Source organism: Lagenorhynchus albirostris, chromosome X, assembly GCF_949774975.1.
Source record: "Lagenorhynchus albirostris chromosome X, mLagAlb1.1, whole genome shotgun sequence".
NCBI classification, from domain to species: domain Eukaryota; kingdom Metazoa; phylum Chordata; class Mammalia; order Artiodactyla; family Delphinidae; genus Lagenorhynchus; species Lagenorhynchus albirostris.
This window is the reverse complement of record NC_083116.1, coordinates 28,191,970-28,207,765: the sequence shown is the minus strand read 5'-3', so window position 1 is coordinate 28,207,765 and position 15,796 is coordinate 28,191,970. Positions and strand designations below refer to the sequence as shown.

General features: G+C 36.9%; 1 protein-coding gene and 1 non-coding gene across 6 annotated transcripts in view; both read left to right on the top strand.

Moving 5' to 3' along the window:
• Positions 1 to 13,169, top strand: part of ATP1B4 (ATPase Na+/K+ transporting family member beta 4) — a 39,817-nt gene extending 26,648 nt beyond the window's left edge. For all 5 annotated transcript variants that reach the window (XM_060137913.1, XM_060137918.1, XM_060137916.1 and 2 more), the window contains one exon: positions 12,111 to 13,169. In XM_060137913.1, the coding sequence (XP_059993896.1) occupies positions 12,111 to 12,217 (107 nt within the window). In that variant the 3' untranslated portion in view covers positions 12,218 to 13,169. The remainder of the gene's footprint in view (positions 1 to 12,110) is intronic.
• Positions 12,585 to 12,656, top strand: TRNAE-UUC (transfer RNA glutamic acid (anticodon UUC)). Its single transcript has one exon. It is a non-coding gene; the product is annotated as a tRNA-Glu (tRNA).
• Positions 13,170 to 15,796: the final 2,627 nt, after the last annotated feature.

Here is a 15,796-nt window from a genome sequence, read left to right as displayed (position 1 = left end):
TTTCTCCATGGCATGTGGGATCTTCCCGGACCAGGGCTCGAACTCGTATCCCCTGCATTGGCAGGTGGATTCTTAACCACTGCACCACCAGGGAAGTCCGTGGCTTGTTTCTTCAAGAAATCTGATGTCAATCTTTGTACATAACATATTTTTTCTCCTGCTGTTTGTGAGATTTTCTCTGTATCACTATTCTTAAGCAACTTGATATTATGTGCCTGGCATAGTTTCCATGTTCCTTGTGCTGGGAGTTCATTGATCTTGGATCTGTAAGCTTATAGTTTTCATTAAATTTTGAAGTAACTCAGCCATTATTCCTTCAAATATTTTTTCAGCTTCCACTCCCACCCCATCCTCTCCTTCAGGGACTCCAAATACACATATATACTGGGTCACTTAAAATTTTCCCACAACTCAGCGCAGTGGTTAAGAATCCACCTGTCAATGCAGGGGACATGGGTTCGATCCCTGGTCCAGGAAGATCCCACATGCCACGGAGCAACTAAGCCCACGAGCCACAACTACTGAGTCTGCATTCTAGAGCTCACGAGCCACAACTACTGAGCCCGCGTGCCATAACTACTGAAGCCCACGCACCTAGAGCCTGTGCTCCGCAACAAGAGAAGCCAACACAGTGAGAAGCATGCTCACCGAAACGAAAAGCAGCTCCCACTTGCTGCAACTAGAGCAAGCCCTCGTGCAGCAACAAAGATCCAAGGCAGCCAAAAATAAATAAAATAAATAAATTTATTTTTAAAAAGATGGACTGAAAATAATTTCCCACAACTCACTGATACTCTGATCTTTTTTCAGTCTTCTTCTATCCATGTTTAATTTTGAATATTTTCTATTTTCATAACTTCACTAATATTTTCCTTTACAACTGGTAACCTATAGTTAAGCTAATACAGTGCTTATTTCATCTCAGATATTGTACACTTGATCTTAGCCAAAAGGCCGAGAAGCGATCATCTCAGATATTGTAGTTTTCATTTCTACAAGTCTGATTTGGGTTCTTTTTATATCTTCCATGTCTCTCTTTTTATGTTCAATATTATGTTCATAATATTTCTTTATAATCCTTTTAATGTCTGCATGAATCCATAGTGATGCCTTTTCTCTCATTCCTGATATTAGTAACTTGTGTCTTATTGCTTTTTTTCCCTAGAATCTTGCTGGAGGTTTATCAATTTCATTGATTTCCTTAAATACCAGCTTTTAATTTCATTGATTTTCTTCTATTGTTTTACTGTTTTCTACTTCATTGATTTCTGTTCTGATTTGTATTGGGGTTTTTTCGTATTATTTTGGGTTTAATTTGCTCTTATGTTTTTGGTTTCTTAAAGTGGAAGCTTAGATCACTGAATTGGGAACTTTATTCTTTTCTCGTGTAAGTGCTTAGTTCTATGAACGTCCAAGGATATTTAGATTTAAACATGTCATGTTTACATTTCCCTCTAAGTAAGTTATGCTTTAGCCACACCTCAAAAATTCTAATATATTGTGCTTTTATTTTCATTCCCTTCAAAACACTTTCTAATTTCCCTTTTGATATCTTCCTTGACTAATGAATTATTTAGAAGTGTATTATTTAGTTTCCAGATACTTGGGGATTTCCAGATATCTTACTGTGATTTCTAATTTAATTCCATTGTGGTGAGACAACATACTTTATATTATTTAAATAATTTGCATTATAGGTATTAATAAAAGTGTTGAATAAATTAATTTCAATTAAATATACCTGACCAAAAAAACCTGCAAATAAATAAATAAATAATTTAAAATATATTAAGACTTGTTTTATAACTCAGAATATTGTCTATCTTGGCAAATGATCACTTGAAATATGTATTCAGATGTTTGTGGGTGTAGAGTTCTATGAATATCAATTAAGTCAAATTGATTAATCATATTTTTCACGTCTATATGTTTATTGATTTAATAATTGTTTAATAATTGTTCAGTTATTACGAGAGTGGTGTTGAAATCTCTGACAATAATTTGTTTGGATTTGTCTATTTTTCCTTTCAGTTCTAAGTTTTTGCTTCATGTATTTTGAACCTCTGATATTAGTTACATAAAGATCTAGGAATGCTATGTCATTTTTTTCCTTTTATTTTACTTTATTTTTTATTGAAGTGTAGTTGCTTTATAATATCATGTTAGTTTCAGGTGTAGAGAGGATTGTTATGTCTTTTTGATGAATTGATCCCTTTACCATTATGAAATGACTTTGTTTTTCCCTGGTAATATTCTTTACTCTGCTATCTACTCTGCTTGAAATTAATGCAGCCATTTCAGCTTTATTTGATTAGTGTTAGCATGGTGTAATTGTTTCCTATTCTTATACTTTAGCCTATTTGTGTCTTTATATTTCAGGGGCTTTATTGTAGACCACACATAGTTGGGTCTTTCATATTTTTCATCCTGACAATCTCTACCATTTAATTGAGTTGTTTAGACCATTTATATACAGTGTGATTATTGATTTGGTTGTATTTAAATCTACCATCTTGCTATTTGTTTTCTGTTGGTCCCATCTGTTCATTGTTCCCCCTTTCTATTTTTCTGTCTTCTATTGGAATTGTGTTTTTAAAATGATTCTACCTTATTCTGTCTTCTGTTGGAATTAACTGAGTTTTTAAAATGATTCTACTTTATTGACTTATAGCTATATTGCTTCATTTATTTCTTGTGTGTTTTTTTAGACATTGCTTTAGGGTTTCATAGTAGATATCTTTAACTTATCACTGTCTACCTTCAAGTCATATTACACCACTTCATGTATCGTATAGGAACTTTACAACGATTAACTTCCATTTCATCTTTGTGTTATCATACATTTTTCTTCTATGTATGTTATAAACACCACACTTCATTGTTATTATGTTTGCTTTAAACTTTATCATTTTTCTGTTCTTAACATGACTTTTAATAGCTAAATAGTATTATGTACTATCTAGAGTATGGATGCATCAAAATTTATTTAATCAATTCCAAATTGTGCATTACGGTTTTTACCTGTTTTTTCCTTGATATTAAAAATTATATAGCAATGAACATTCGTGTGCTGAAATCTCTTTGCACACTTCTGATTATTTCTTATTTTTTTGCTGTGGCAAAAAAATACACACAACATAAAATTTCCCATCTTAACCATTTTTAAGTGTATAGTTCAGTACCATTCAGTAAATTCCCATTCTTGTGAAACAGATCTCCAAAACTTTTTCATCTTACAAATCTGAAACTTTGTGCCCATGAAACAACAACGCTTCTTTTCCCATTTCCCCCAGCCTCTGGTAACAACCATTCTACTTTCTGTTTCTATGAACTTAGATATCTCATATAAGTGAAATCATACAGTATTTGTCTTCATGTGGCTGGCTTATTTCACTTAGCATAATGCCCTCAAGGTTCATCCACGTTGTAGCATGTGACAGAATTTCCTTCCTTTTTAAGGCTGAATAATATGCCATTGTATGTATATTCCGTATTTTGTTTACCCATTCATATGTTGATGAACATTTGGGTTATTTCCACCTTTTGGCCATTATGAATAATGCTGCTATGAACATGGATGAACAAATATCTTTTTGAGACCCTGCTTTCAATTTTTCAGGGTACATACCCAGATGTGAGATTGTTGGATAATATGGTACTTCTATTTTTAATTTTTTAAGGAACCTCCATATTGCTTTCCATAGCAGTTGCACCATTTTACAATCCCATCAACAGTGCACAAGGGTTCCAATTTCTCCACATCCTTGTCATCACTTGTTATTTTCTGTTTTGTGATAGTAGCCATGCCAATGAGTGTGAGGAAGCTCATAGATCTGTGCTTCATTAGGGTTGATGTCTAGAGTTTTATTTTGTTTCTTTGATTGGGCCATGTTTCCCTGTTTCTCTGTATACCTTGTAATTTTTTGCTGGGCTTTGGGCATTTGAAAAACAACCACTTCTCCCTATCTTTAAGTGCTAGCTTCTTGCAAGCAAAGACCTTCACCAAGCATCCCTGCAGGAGGTTCTAGGACCTCTCAAACCTTTTCTGATCTCTTGCTCCCCCCCGTGTCTACCTGCAGAACTACAGCCCTAATATGCTGTTCTCTATTCTCAGAAGCTTCCAAACTCTGGTGCTGGTCCCATCAGTGTTCTGAGTCAGGCAAGAGAGAAACTAGTCCCTCTGGCAGTCCCAGACAAGTCAGAATGTTGGACATATGGTCCATTTTTATTCCTTCTGGAGGGAGGAGCTCCAGTATGGAGGGTTTCTCCCCTCCTGGTTACTCTGTACTATGCAGAACAGGGGGAGTGACATGAATGAGTAAACAAAAATGCCACGAATTTTCCTACCCTTTCACTGGAATCCCTCTTGTTTTTATAAGGGCCTAGTTGCTGTAGCTTCTCAACTGGTATCTAGAGTTCTCACAGAGGTATTCTGGTCTGTGTGTTATTGTTAACTCAGTGTCTCTGTGGGGAAAGGAGGGCCTGTAGCTTCCTAGTCCACCATCCTGTACCCTTTGCCAATTTTATTTTAAGTGTGAGTCCCCCTTCTGCCTCAGACCTTCAGTTCCCCTTTGCAGAGACAATCACTGTGGTGGTTTTTTTTTTAATATTTATTTATTTGGCTGCACCGGGTCTTGGTTGCAGCACGTAGGATCGTTAGTTGTGGCATGTGGGATCTTCAGTTGCAGCATGCGAACTCTTAGTTGCAGCATGTGGGAACTAGTTCCCTGACCAGGGATCAAACCTGGGCCCCCTGCACTGGGAGTGTGGAGTCCTAGCCACTGGAACACCAGGGAAGTCCTCTTGTTCCCTTTGCCCTTTTTTTTAAAAAAAAAAACATCTTTATTGGAGTATAATTGCTTTACAATGGTATGTTAGTTTCTGCTGTATAACAAAGTGAATCAGTTATACATATACATATGTCCCCATATCTCTTCCCTCTTGCATTTCCCTCCCTCCCACCCTCCGTATCCCACACCTCTAGGTGGTCAAAAAGCACCGATCTGGGCTTCCCTGGTGGCGCAGTGGTTGAGAGTCCGCCTGCCGATACAGGGGACACGGGTTCGTGCCCTGTTCCGGGAAGATCCCACACGCCGCGGAGCGACTGGGCCCGTGAGCCATGGCCACTGAGCCTGCGCATCCGGAGCCTGTGCTCCGCAACAGGAGAGGCCACAACAGTGAGAGGCCCGCGTACCGCAAAAAAAAAAAAAAGCACCGATCTGATCTCCCTGTGCTATGCGGCTGCTTCCCAGTAGCTATCTATTTTATGTTTGGTAGTGTATATATGGCCCTGCCACTCTCTCACTTTGTCCCAGCTTACCCTTCCCACTCCCCGTATTCTCAAGTCCATTCTCTAGCAGGTATGCATCTTTATTCCTGTCTTGCCCCTAGGTTCTTCATGACCATTTTTTTTCTTAGATTCCATATATATGTGTTAGCATATGGTATTTGTTTTTCTCTTTCTGACTTACTTCACTCTGTATGACAAACTCTAGGTCCATCCACCTCACTACAAATAACTCAATTTCATTTCTTTTTATGGCTGAGTAATATTCCATTGAATATATGTGCCACATCTTCTTTATCCATTCATCTGTCGATGGACAGTTAGGTTGCTTCCATGTCCTGGCTATTGTAAATAGAGCTGCAATGAACATTGTGGTACTTTACTCTTTTTGAATTATGGTTTTCTCAGGGTATATGCCCACTAGTGGGATTGCTGGGTCATATGGTAGTTCTATTTTTAGTTTTTTAAGGAATCTCTATACTGTTCACCATAGTGGCTGTATCAATGTACATTCCCACCAACAGTGCAAGAGGGTTCCCTTTTCCCCACACCCTCTCCAGCAATTAATGTTTGTAGATTTTTTTATGATGGCCATTCTGACCAGTGTGAGATGATATCTCATTGTACTTTTGACTTGCATTTCTCTAATGATTAATGATGTTGAGCATTCTTTCATGTGTTTGTTGGCAATCTGTATATCTTCTTTGGAGAAATGTCTATTTAGGTCTTCTGCCCATTTGTGGATTCGGTTGTTTGTTTGTTTTTTGATATTGAGCTGCATGAGCTGCTTGTAAATTTTGGAGATTAATCCTTTGTCAGTCGCTTCATTTACAAATATTTTCTCCCATTCTGAGGGTTGTCTTTTGGTCTTGTTTATGGTTTCCTTTGCTGTGAAAAACCTTTTTTTTAAGTTTCATTAGGTCCCATTTGTTTATTTTCGTTTTTATTTCCATTTCTCTAGGAGGTGGGTCAAAAAGGATCTTGCTGTGATTTATGTCATAGACTATTCCTCCTATGTTTTCCTCTAAGAGTTTGATAGTGTCTGGCCTTACATTTAGGCCTTTAATCCATTTTGAGTTTATTTTTGTGTATGGTGTTAGGGAGTGTTCTCATTTTATTCTTTTACATGGAGCTGTCCAGTTTTCCCAGCACCACTTATTGAAGACGCTGTCTTTTCTCCACTGTATATTCTTGCCTCCTTTGTCAAAGATAAGGTGACTATATGTGCATGGGTTTATCTCTGGGCTTTCTATTCTGTTCCATTGATCTATATTTCTGTTTTTGTGCCAGTACCATACTGTCTTGATTACTGTAGCTTTGTAGTATAGTCTGACGTCAGGGAGCCTTATTCCTCCAGCTCCGTTTTTCTTTTTCAAGATTGCTTTGGCTACTCGGGGTTTTTTGGGTTTCCATACAAATTGTGAACTTTTTTGTTCTAGCTCTGTGAAAAATGCCAGTGGTAGTTTGATAGGGATTGCATTGAATCTGTAGATTGCTTTGGGTAGTAGAGTCATTTTCACAATGTTGATTCTTCCAATCCAAGAACATGGTATATCTCTCCATCTATTTGTATCATCTTTAATTTCTTTCATCAGTGTCTTATAATTTTCTGCATACAGGTCTTTTGTCTCCTTAGGTAGGTTTATTCCTAGATATTTTTTTCTTTTTGTTGCAGTGGTAATTGGGAGTGTTTTCTTAATTTCACTTTCAGATTTTTCATCATTAGTGTATAGGAATGCAAGAGATGTCTGTGCATTAATTTTGTATCCTGCTACTTTACCAAATTCATCAATTAGCTCTAGTAGTTTTCTGGTAGCATCTTTAGGATTCTCTATGTATAGTATCATGTCATCTGCAAACAGTGACAGCTTTACTTCTTCTTTTCCAATATGGATTCCTTTAATTTCTTTTTCTTCTGATTGCTGTGGCTAAAACTTCCAAAACTATGTTGAATAATAGTGGTGAGAGTGGGCAACCTTGTCTTGTTCCTGATCTTACTGGAAATGGTTTCAGTTTTTCACCATTGGGGACAATGTTGGCTGTGGGTTTGTCGTATATGGCCTTTATTATGTTGAGGAAAGTTCCCTCTATGCCTACTTTCTGCAGGGTTTTTATCATAAATGGGTATTCAATTTTGTCAAAAGCTTTCTCTGCATCTATTGAGATGATCATATGGTTTTTCTCCTTCAATTTGTTAATATGGTGTATCACATTGATTGATTTGCGTATATTGAAGAATCCTTGCATCCCTGGGATTAATCCCACTTGTTTATGGTGCATGATCCTTTTAATGTGCTGTTGGATTCTGTTTGCTAGTATTTTGTTGAGGATTTTTGCATCTATGTTCATCAGTGATATTGGCCTGTAGTTTTCGTTCTTTGTGACATCTTTGTCTTGTTTTGGTATCAGGGTGATGGTGGCCTTGTAGAATGAGTTTGGGAGTGTTCCTCCCTCTGTTATATTTTGGAAGAGTTTGAGAAGGATAGGCGTTAGCTCTTCTCCAAATGTTTGATAGAATTCGCCTGTGAAGCCATCTGGTCCTGGGCTTTTGTTTGTTGGAAGATTTTTTTTTTTTTTGGAAGATTTTTAATCACAGTTTCAATTTCAGTGCTTGTGATTGGTCTGTTCATATTTTCTATTTATTCCTGGTTCAGTCTCAGAAGGTTGTGCTTTTCTAAGAATTTGTCCATTTCTTTCAGGTTGTCCATTTTATTGGCATAGAGTTGCTTGTAGTAATCTCTCATGATCCTTTGTATTCCTGCAGTGTCAGTTGTTACTTCTCCTTTTTCATTTCTAATTCTATTGATTTGAGTCTTCTCCCATTTTTTCTTGATGAGTCTGGCTAATGGTTTATCAATTTTATCTTCTCAAAGAACCAGCTTTTAGTTTTATTGATCTTTGCTATCATTTCCTTCATTTCTTTTTCATTTATTTCTGATCTGATCTTTATGATTTCTTTCCTTCTGCTAACTTTGGGGGTTTTGGTTCTTCTTTCTCTAATTGCTTTAGGTGTAAGGTTAGGTTGTTTATTTGAGATGGCTCTTGTTTCTTGATGTAGGATTCTATTGCTATGAACTTCCCTCTTAGAACTGCTTTTGCTGCATCCCATAGGTTTTGGGTCGTTGTGTTTTCATTGTCTTTTGTTTCTAGGTATTTTTTGATTTCCTCTTTGATTTCTTCAGTGATCTCTTGGTTATTAAGTAGTGTATTGTTCAGCCTCCATGTGTTTGTATTTTTTACAGATTTTTTTCCTGTAATTGATATCTAGTTTCATAGTGTTGTGGTCAGAAAAGATACTTGATACGATTTCAATTTTCTTAAATTTACCAAGGCTTGATTTGTGACCCAAGATATGATCTATCCTGAAGAATGTTCCAAGAGCACTTGAGAAGAATGTGTATTCTGTTGTTTTGGGATGGAATGTCCTATAAATATCAATTAAGTCCATCTTGTTTAATGTATCATTTAAAGCTTGTGTTTCCTTATTTATTTTCATTTTGGATGATGTGTCCATTGGTGAAAGTGGGGTGTTAAAGTCCCCTACTATGATTGTGTTACTGTTGATTTCCCCTTTTATGGCTGTTAGTATTTGCCTTATGTATTGAGGTGCTCCTATGTTGGGTGCATAAATATTTACAATTGTTGTATCTTCTTCTTGGATTGATCCCTTGATCATTATGTAGTGTCCTTCTTTGTCTCTTGTAATAGTCTTTGTTTTACAGTCTATTTTGTCTGATATGAGAATTGCTACTCCAGCTTTCTTTTGATTTCCATTTGCATGGAATATCTTTTTCTGTCCCCTCACTTTCAGTCTGTATGTGTCCCTAGGTCTGAGGTGGGTCTCTTGTAGACAGCATATATACAGGTCTTGTTTTTGTATCCATTCAGCCAGTCTATGTCTTTCGGCTTGAGCATTTAATCCATTTACATTTAAGGTAATTATCAATATGTATGTTCCTATTACCATTTTCTTAATTATTTTGGGTTTGTTCTTGTAGGTCTTTTCGTTCTCTTGTGTTTCTTGCCTAGAGAAGTTCCTTTAGCATTTGCTGTAAAGCTGGTCTGGTGGTGCTGAATTCTCTCAGCTTTCGCTTGTCTGTAAAGGTTTTAATTTCTCTGTCAAATCTGAATGAGATCCTTGCTGGGTAGAGTAATCTTGGTTGTAGGTTTTTCTCCTTCATCACTTTAAATATGTCCTGCCACTCTCTTCTGGCTTGCAGAGTTTCTGCTGAAAGATCAGCTGTTAACCTTATGGGGATTCCCTTGTGTGTTATTTGTTGTTTTTCCCTTGCTGCTTTTAATATGTTTTCTTTGTATTTAATTTTTGATAGTTTGATTAATATGTGTCTTGGCGTGTTTCTCCTTGGATTTATCCTGTATGGGACTCTCTGTTCTTCCTGGACTTGATTAACTATTTCCTTTCCCATATTAGGGAAGTTTTCAACTATAATCTCTTCAAATATTTTCTCAGTCCCTTTCTTTTTCCCTTCTTTTTCTGGGACCCCTATAATTCGAATGTTGGTGCATTTAATGTTGTCCCAGAGGTCTCTGAGACTGTCCTCAATTCTTTTCATTTTTTTTTCTTTATTCTGCTCTGCAGTAGTTATTTCCACTCTTTTATCTTCCAGGTCACTTGTCCATTCTTCAGCCTCAGTTATTCTGCTATTGATCCCTTTTTGAGAATTTTTAATTTCATTTATTGTGTTGTTCATCACTGTTTGTTTGCTCTTTAGGTCTTCTAGGTTCTTGTTAAACGTTTCTTGTATTTTTTCCATTCTATTTCCAAGATTTTGGATCATCTTTTCTATCATTATTCTGAATTATTTTTCAGGTAGACTGCCTATTTCCTCTTCATTTGTTAGGTCTGGTGGGATTTTATCTTGCTCCTTCATCTGCTGTGTTTTTCTCTATCTTCTCATTTTGCTTAAATCACTGTGTTTGGGTTCTCCTTTTTGCAGGCCACGGGTTCTTAGTTCCCCTTGTTTTTGGTGTCTATCCCCAGTGGCTAAGGTTGGTTCAGTGGGTTGTGTAGGCTTCGTGGTGGAGGGGACTGGTGCTTGTGTTCTGGTGGATGAGACTGGATCTTGTCTTTCTGGTGGGCAGGACTGCATCTGGTGGTGTGTGTTTTGGAGTGTCTGCATCCCTGTGGCTCTGCTCTCCTCCACGGCCCCGAAGCTTCCCCCCTCCGCCACCCGCAGTCTCCACCCGCGAAAGGGCTTCCTAGTGTGTGGAAACTTTTCCTCCTTCACACCTCCCTCCCAGAAGTGCAGGTCCTGTCCCTATTCTTTTGTCTCTGTTTTTTCTTTTTTCTTTTGCCCTATCCAGGTATGTGGGGAGTTTCTTGCCTTTTGGGAGGTCTGATGTCTTCTGCCAGTGTTCAGTAGGTGTTCTGTAGGAGTTGTTCCACATGTAGACGTATTTCTGATGTATTTGTGGGGAGGAAGTTGATTTCCACGTCTTACTCTTCCACCATCTTGAAGCTCCCTCCTTTTGCCCATTTTTTAGTCAGGTTTTTTAAATCATTCAGTTGTAGGAGTTCATTATATCCTCTACATATTAACCCCTTATCAGATACATGATTTACAAATATTTCTCCCTTTCCATGGGGATTCCTTTTCAATCTGTTTTGTGTCCTTTCATGCACAGAAGTTTTAAATTTTGATATAGTGCAATTTATACTTTTTAAAAATTTTGTTGCCTTCATTTTTGGTGTCAGATCCTAGAAATCATTGCTAAATCCATTCTTTTACTTTTAAACTATTTGTGTTTTTATATTTAAAGTGTGTTTCTTGTAGGAAACTTAGAGCTGGGCCTTGGTTTTAAATCCACTCTCTGAGAATCTCTGAGTTAATTGGGGTGCAACCTCAATGGTGTATTTGCCCCGTTTATTTTTTCTCCTTTTTTGCCTTATTTTTTATTAATTCCATGTTGTTTATGATTTCACTTTTTTACTTTTGTTGCTTTTATTAGCATTAGCTTTCTTTTGTTATTTTAAGGTTGCTTTAGAGTTTACAGTATACATTTTTAAGTTATCACAGTCTACCTTAATGTGATATTATACCATTTCATATATTATATGAGAACCTTACAATAGTACATTTCCATTTCGTCTCTCCTAGCCTTTATGTTATTTTTGTTATGCATTTTATTTTACATATATTTTAAACCCTACACTAGATTGTTAATATTATTTTAACAGTCAATTAAATTTTAGATATTTAAATAACAAGAAAAAATCATATATATGTATATCTCCTTGTTGTAACCATTTCTGGTGTTCTTTTTTCCTTTGTATAAATCTACATTGCCATCTATCATTTTCTTTCTGCCTGAAGAAATTCCTTTAACACTTCTTATAGTATGTGTCAGCTAATGATGCATTATTTCAGCTTTTGTATAGCTGAATAAGTATTTCACCTTCTTTCTTGATATTGTTAAAAACAAGACAACAGGTCACAAATGGAGTCACTTATGCTAAGCCCCATGTCACCAAACCGAGACTTAATTAGCTTCAGCTTTCCCAGAAATGGAATCTTAAACCAGTCAGTCAGGAATTACCTGATCAGCACTAGTGAGGTCATTTCCTGATAGACCCTGCCTTCCCCTAAAGGAAAGTGAGCTTGCCACAACCAATTTCCTTGTTCCTGCTCCCTTCTGCCTATAAAAGTCTTTAATTTTGTACAGCTCCTCAGAGCTCCTTTCTATCTACTAGATGGGATGCTGCCCAATTCATGAATCATTGAATAAAGCCAATAAGATCTTTAAATTTTACTCAGTTGAATTTTGTTTTTTAACAATATTTTCACTCGGTATAAAATTCTAGGTTGGGGCTTCCCTGGTGGTGCAGTGGTTGAGAATCTGCCTGCTAATGCAGGAGACATGGGTTCGAGCCCTGGTCTGGAAGGATCCCACATGCCGCAGAGCAACTAGGCCCGTGAGCCACAACTACTGAGCCTGTGCGTCTGGAGCCTGTGCTCTGCAACAAGAGAGGCCGCGATAGTGAGAGGCCCGCACACCGTGATGAACAGTGGCCCCCGCTTGCCACAACTAGAGAAAGCCCTCACACAGAAACGAAGACCCAACACAGCAAAAATAAATTAATTAATTAATAAACTCCTACCCCCAACATCTTCTTTAAAAAAAAAAAATTCTAGGTTGATAATCATTTTTTTAATTTCAAGACTTTAAAGGTTTTGCTCCTCTGTCATCTTACATTATTTCTGATATGAGATCTACTATCATCCTTTTATGTAACCTATGTCTTGTTCTGGTTGCTTTTAAGATTTTCTTGGGGAATTCCCTGGTGGTCCAGTGGTTAGGACTTGGCACTTTCATTGCCATGGCCCGGGTTCAAACCCTGGTTGGGGAACTAAGATCTCACTTCCCACAAGCCACGCAGCGCAGCCAAAAAAATATATATATTTTTTTCTCCTCATTGTGAGCAACTTAATCATATATACCTTTAATCATATATGTGAGGTAGAGCAGGTGGAAGTCTTGTGACATTCAGGTAGGGAGAGGAGACCTCATGATGCTCAGCAGAGGAAGGGAGGGTAGACCTTGGAGTCTCTAGTTAGCAAAATCTAAAAATTTTATTTGGAAGGACGTGTTGATAACATACATTTCAAAGAGTCACAATATTTGTCCAATAAAATATTAAAGAACTAAAAACAAAAGAGGGACTTTCTTGGTGGTCCAGTGGGTAAGACTCTGTGCTCCCAATGCAGGGGGCCTGGTTCGATCCCTGGTCGGGGAACTAGATCCCACATGCATGCTACAACTAAGAAAACATGCCACAACAAAGATCCTGTGTACCGCAACTAAGACCCAGCGCAGCCAAAATTAATTAATTAATTAAAATAAAAACAAAACAAAAAAATCATACATGCCTTGGTGTAGTGTTCTTCAATTTTTTGTGTGTGCTTGAGGTTCTTTGAGCTTCTTAGATCTGTGGGTTTATAGTTTTCATGAAATTTGGGAAAATTTTCAACTATTTTCTGTACTCCCTTCATTTGGGAACTCCAATTACACAAATACAGTTTTCTCACAGCTCAGTGATGCTTTGTTCATTTCTTTGGATGTTTTTTCTTCTGAGTGTGTCATTTTGGATAGTTTCCATTGCTACAGTTTCAAGTTTACTAATTTTTTTCTTGTGCAATGTCTAATTTACTGTTAGTCCCATCCAGTATATTTTTATTTCAAATTGCATATTTCTCAACTCCAGATATTTGATTTCTTTTTATATTATACATGTCTTAACTTTTGAAGATATGGAGTTATAACTGTTTTAATAGTTATAGTAACTGTTTTAATGCCTTTGCTGCTAATTCCAACATCTGTGTTATTTGGGGGCTGCTTTTGATTGGTTGATTTTTTTCATCTCATTATGAGTTATGTTTTCCTGCTTCTTTGCATGCCTAGAAATTTTTGATTGGATACACAACACTGAGAATTTTAACTTGTTGAGTGCTAGTTGTTTCTGTAATCCTACAAATATTATTGAACTTTTTTCCTCAGAAACACTTAAGTTACACGGAAGCAGTTGAATCCTTTAGGATCTTGCTTTTATGATATTTTAGGTGGATTGAGAGCAGTGTTCAGTCTGAGTCTAAATATCCTCCACTACCTAGGCAAGAACCTCAGTATTCTATCCAATGTTCCATGTTTTACCAGTCTGGATAAAGGGAACAGGCACTATTTCCACGTCTATTTGTGTTCCAATCCTTTTGTGTGATTAATTCCTTAGCTTTGGGTAGTTTCTTCACATGTGTGAGCACATCAGTACTTAAGGGAACCCTCTGCAGGTCTCTGGAGTTATATATATGTATATATGTATATATATTGATAGGTATCTATATCTATATATAGATATAGATATAGATCTTACTCTGTCTTCCAAATCATAGCTGCCTTAGTTTCCGCAGATTCTTCACTCCATCTCCTCAACTCATAGAGTTTTTCAGGTTCCACCTTGTTCCCTCTCCTTATACTATGTCCTGGAAACTCCAGACAGCATGCTGAGCAAACATGGGGCTCACCTCATTTGTTTCCCATTTCTTAGGGATCACTGTCCTTCATTTCTTGATGTCCAGTGACTTGAAAACTATTATTTCATATCTGTTGTCCATTTGTAAAAGTGTAGTTTTCTTTTTCTGATAAGAGAGTAAATCCAGTCCCTGCTATTACCACCTTGGCCAGTAGCGGAAATCTACCTCCTTTTTTGTTAAATTTTATTTCAAAGTATGCCAATCAGGCTTCAATCAAAGTAGCAGGACTACACTGTGTATGTGTGTGTGTGTGTGTGTGTGTGTACGTGTGCACACGTGCACACATGTGAGTGTGCATGTGAGTGTATGTGTGTAATTTTTAAGGGATTTGTTACAGAGATTTTACCTTACAGAATTGTGGGAACTAGTTAAGAAATCTCTGTAAGGCTGTTTTCTTCACATCTGATGCTGGAACTTGAAGTCCACAGTGCAGATAGTCAGGAAGGCAAGATGGAAATAGATGTAAAGTGGGAGAGAACAAAAACAAACTGGAACCCACAAGCATGAGCTAGCGCTCCCAAGGACGAACTGAAACCTGCGTCAGTTTCTTGTTTCCTCCGACCCTGATAGAATGGGCATCCAGTAGAGGCCAAGACACCGTCTCAAAACTAAACTTATACACCTGACCCAAGAGTCAGAGGAGTTAAAGGAGAATCCAGGGGAAGGTGGGGGCAGTTCCAAACCCAGTTGCTGCCTTGTGCCAATGAGGTGAGTCAGCAGAAAAACAGCAACGTGATCAAGCTACAAAATGGCTACTGCTTCACTTCTGTCCTCTGAGTCTCCACAATAATCTCTCTTGTGTCCCACTCTAGCTGGAAACTTAAAGGGAAAGGAATTCTGGGAAATGTAGCTGAACCTAAAGAAATTAATGCATTATAAACCTACCGTGAAGTATTTTATAATCTAAGTCATTTTGGTGAATGAAGTACTTCCTCCATTTCTATTTATACTCGTTTATTCCTACTATAAAGAAAATTTAACTTTTAAATATTTACTTTGTATCCAACAACCTTAATGATGCTATTAATTGTATTAGTATTTATTAGTGTCTCTTGGATTTTCTGGGTATATCACACCAGAAAAAGTTACGGTTCTTTTTTCAATATTTATTATGTTAAATCATTTTATTCCTTTATTGCATTTATTAGAATATCTAAGAATATGTGGAATAATAATTATAATAGCATTCCTGTGTAATGCTTGGTTATCTGGGAAATGCTTTTAGTGTTTCATTCTTTAGAATGATATTTGTTGTTAGTTTTTAGTAAGGAGCCTTTAGGTAGGTGCTTTCTAATCCTCTTTTACCTTGCGTTTTTATTAGAGACAGTTACTGGATTTTATAAAAGCATTTAAAGTATATTATTAATATGTCCTATGATGTTCTTCTTTAATTCATTTTGTTATGAATTACAAGTATAGATTTATTTATGTTGAACAACCTTTGTATTCCCTTTATATATCC